The sequence below is a fragment of the Sinocyclocheilus grahami genome, unplaced genomic scaffold, assembly GCF_001515645.1.
Source record: "Sinocyclocheilus grahami isolate Dianchi unplaced genomic scaffold, SAMN03320097.WGS_v1.1 scaffold245.1, whole genome shotgun sequence".
Taxonomy (NCBI): domain Eukaryota; kingdom Metazoa; phylum Chordata; class Actinopteri; order Cypriniformes; family Cyprinidae; genus Sinocyclocheilus; species Sinocyclocheilus grahami.
The window spans coordinates 1,452,003-1,455,153 of record NW_015505424.1 but is presented as its reverse complement, the minus strand read 5'-3'; the positions used below and the strand labels follow the sequence as shown (position 1 = coordinate 1,455,153).

Here is a 3,151-nt window from a genome sequence, read left to right as displayed (position 1 = left end):
AATCTCCCAAAACGACAGGTTGCGGAATGTGTCACTTTATGACGTAATAGTGTGGCTAAACCCCGCCTCCGCAGGAGAAGATCAATGCCTGCTTCTACATCACTGCCTGTTTACCCCCGCCCACTGATTCAACAGCACTGCCTGTTTAGCCCCACCCACCGATTCTACATCACTGCCTGTTTAGCCCCGCCCACCGATTCCACAGCGCTGCCTGTTTAGCCCCGCCCACCGATTCTACATCACTGCCTGTTTAGCCCCACCCACCGATTCTACATCACTGCCTGTTTAGCCCCGCCCACCGATTCTACAGCACTGCCTGTTTAGCCCCACCCACCGATTCTACATCACTGCCGGTTTAACCCCGCCCACTGATTCAACAGCACTGCCTGCTTAGCCCCACCTACCGATTCTACATCACTGCCTGTTTAGCCACACCCACCGACTCTACATCACTGCCTGTTTAGCCCCCCCCACCGATTCTACATCACTGCCTGTTTAGCCCCACCCACCGATTCTACATCATTGCCTGTTTAGCCCCACCCACCGATCAGATCAGAGGCAGGTCTACGCAGAAACCAAACGATAAAGATGGCTCTGATGACGCTGTTCAGTGCCAAGCTGTGGAAAAACAGTCTTTACTTTGCCTTCCTTCTGATCCCAACGTTAGGAAAAAGTGAATGAACTTTATTTTTAATAAAGATCCAGACCACATCCGTAAGAACTCAGTCCTTTGTTCGCTTCATTTTACCGCGGATTCGTTTACGAACAAGGCACAATTCGACGCGGGATTTTCAGAAAGATTGAGTCTACGATCCTCCACGCCTATTCAAACAGAGCGTTCTGATGAGAGGGTTAAAAACAGGACAGAAAATAGACTATTACTTCTGTATTTGAGGTTTTTTGATGTAAAAATCTTGATAACATTATAAGTGGATCTCCGAGAACAGTACAAAATAAAAAACAAAGGCAGTTCATGACCCCTTTAAGAGTGTTTGTCTGATATAACACACTGTCTGTGTGTGTGTGTGTGTGTGTGTGTGTGTGTTTTACAGTAATAACACGCTCTGGAGTTCACTGGAAGAGCCTGATATCATAAACACACGAGAGTTTGAGGATCTGTTCTCCAAAGCCATCGTCCAGCCCAAGAAGAAGCCGCTGTCAGACACGTACGAGAAGAAGAGCAAAGCCAAGAAGGTACGAGAAATCATCAGCTCTGAGTCTGAGTTTACCTGAATAATAATTTAAATCTGAAGTGTCTGTGTTTCTGTGACTGGCTCCTATGGGCTCACAGAGCGTTAGTCAGGAATAGATTGAGCTTTACAGTTTTTATCAGCTGCTTACACACAAAAGCTTTACTTGTGACACAGTTTCTGAAGCTGCACTCAAACAGCAGAAGCACACACCAAATCTGCAAAACCACACACTAATTCTGTCTTTGACTCAGTTTTCAATTTCATAAAACACTTTTTGCAAAACACAACACACAATTCTCTATGAAACACACACAAATCTAACAGGAAGTATCTTGATCAAGAACTTTCTTCTTCAAATTATGGCATTATGGCAAAGGTGTTTGCAACGTAAAACAAATGTTTGCTTTTGAGATGTGTTTGTTATATATTGAATGCAGTGCTTCATTTTGCAAGAGATGTGAGGCATTTTGCATTTTGTGTGTGCCATTCTTGGATCTGTGAGGCAAAGTCACATGTTTTTTCCACTAGAGGGGGTTTCAGTCACATTCTCAATGTTCATTTGACATCTGAGTTTGTTGAATCCTCCATTAACAGCGGTTATGGTGCTCATTGCTCTTTGAGGAACTTATGCTTAGTGCTTGCATATAATAAGCTCGTTTGAGCCATTGTTCCCATCGTTCCCTCTGTGCTCCAGTGTTTAGTGTGGTTTTGATCAGACGTACAGGTTTGACCGTCTGCTGTGATTCCAGATCAGCAAAGATCAGCTCATCTGAGGTTTAAAAGACAATATGTGACCCTGGACAACAAAACCAGTCATAATTTTTAACATCAATATAAATAAATAAGCTTCCATTGATGTATGGTTTGTTAGGATCGGACAATATTTGGCTGAGATACAACTATTAGAAAATCTGGAATCTGAGGGTGCAAAAAAAATCTAAATATTGAGAAAATCATCTTTAAAGTTTTCCAAATGAAGTCCTTAGCAAAGCATATTACTAATAAAAAAGTAAGTTGTGATATATTTATGGTAGGAAATTTACTAAATATCTTCATGGAACATGATCTTTACTTAATGATTTTTGGCATAAAAGAAAAAGCGATAATTTTGACCCATACAATATATATACCCATTACAGATATACCCATGCTACTTATGACTGGTTTTGTGGTCCAGGGTCACACACACACACACACATATATATATATATATATATACACACACACACACACTCACACACACACACACACACACACACACTCTCACACACTCATACATACTGTCACGGGACGACCAAACGACAGACACAGTGGGGGTGGCGTCAGGCCTCGGAGAGGCTTTTATTAACAAAATAATATAACAACATGTCCAGAAAAGGGAATAAAATGTCCAAAATAAAACAGGGGATCTGGTGTCCTCGTCTGCGGGGTTCGTGCAGGGAAGGGCAGTGGTCAGGAAGGAAGGGTCCAGTCAGCGGCTTCTTCCAGCTGCTGCATCCTTCTCGCCTTGGCCCACGGTGCTTGAAGGGACTAGATGGCCCGGCCTCCTGGCCCGACAGCCGTGTAACGGGTGCGGTTCTCGTCCGGACCGCGGGTCCGGTAACTCACGACTCTGGTGGCACGGGAGTCCCTCTATGCACCCTTCCTGGACCCACAAGGAGACCAGCGTGCATGCACGGGGAAGAGACCGGTCTCCCGAGGAGAGGCGTGCTCAGCATTTAAACAGAATTCGGTTCAGGTGTGCCCCATCACACGCCTCCATCCCTGGCTATTTCAGCGCCCCTCCTCTCTCACGCACCCACTCCCGTCGGGAGCCTGGCGAAGGGCGGCGATTAAGGGACGGGGTGATGCTGATAATTAGCAGGAGGCAGCCGACTCGTCACAATACACACACACACACACTCACGCTCTCTCACACACACACACACACACTCATACACACACACACACACACACAC

General features: G+C 45.3%; 1 protein-coding gene across 1 annotated transcript in view; it reads left to right on the top strand.

Moving 5' to 3' along the window:
- Positions 1–3,151, top strand: part of LOC107598149 (formin-like) — a 71,831-nt gene that overhangs the window by 23,282 nt on the left and 45,398 nt on the right. The window contains exon 8 of the mRNA XM_016289422.1: positions 1,053–1,194. Coding sequence (XP_016144908.1) covers positions 1,053–1,194 — 142 coding nt within the window. The remainder of the gene's footprint in view (positions 1–1,052; positions 1,195–3,151) is intronic.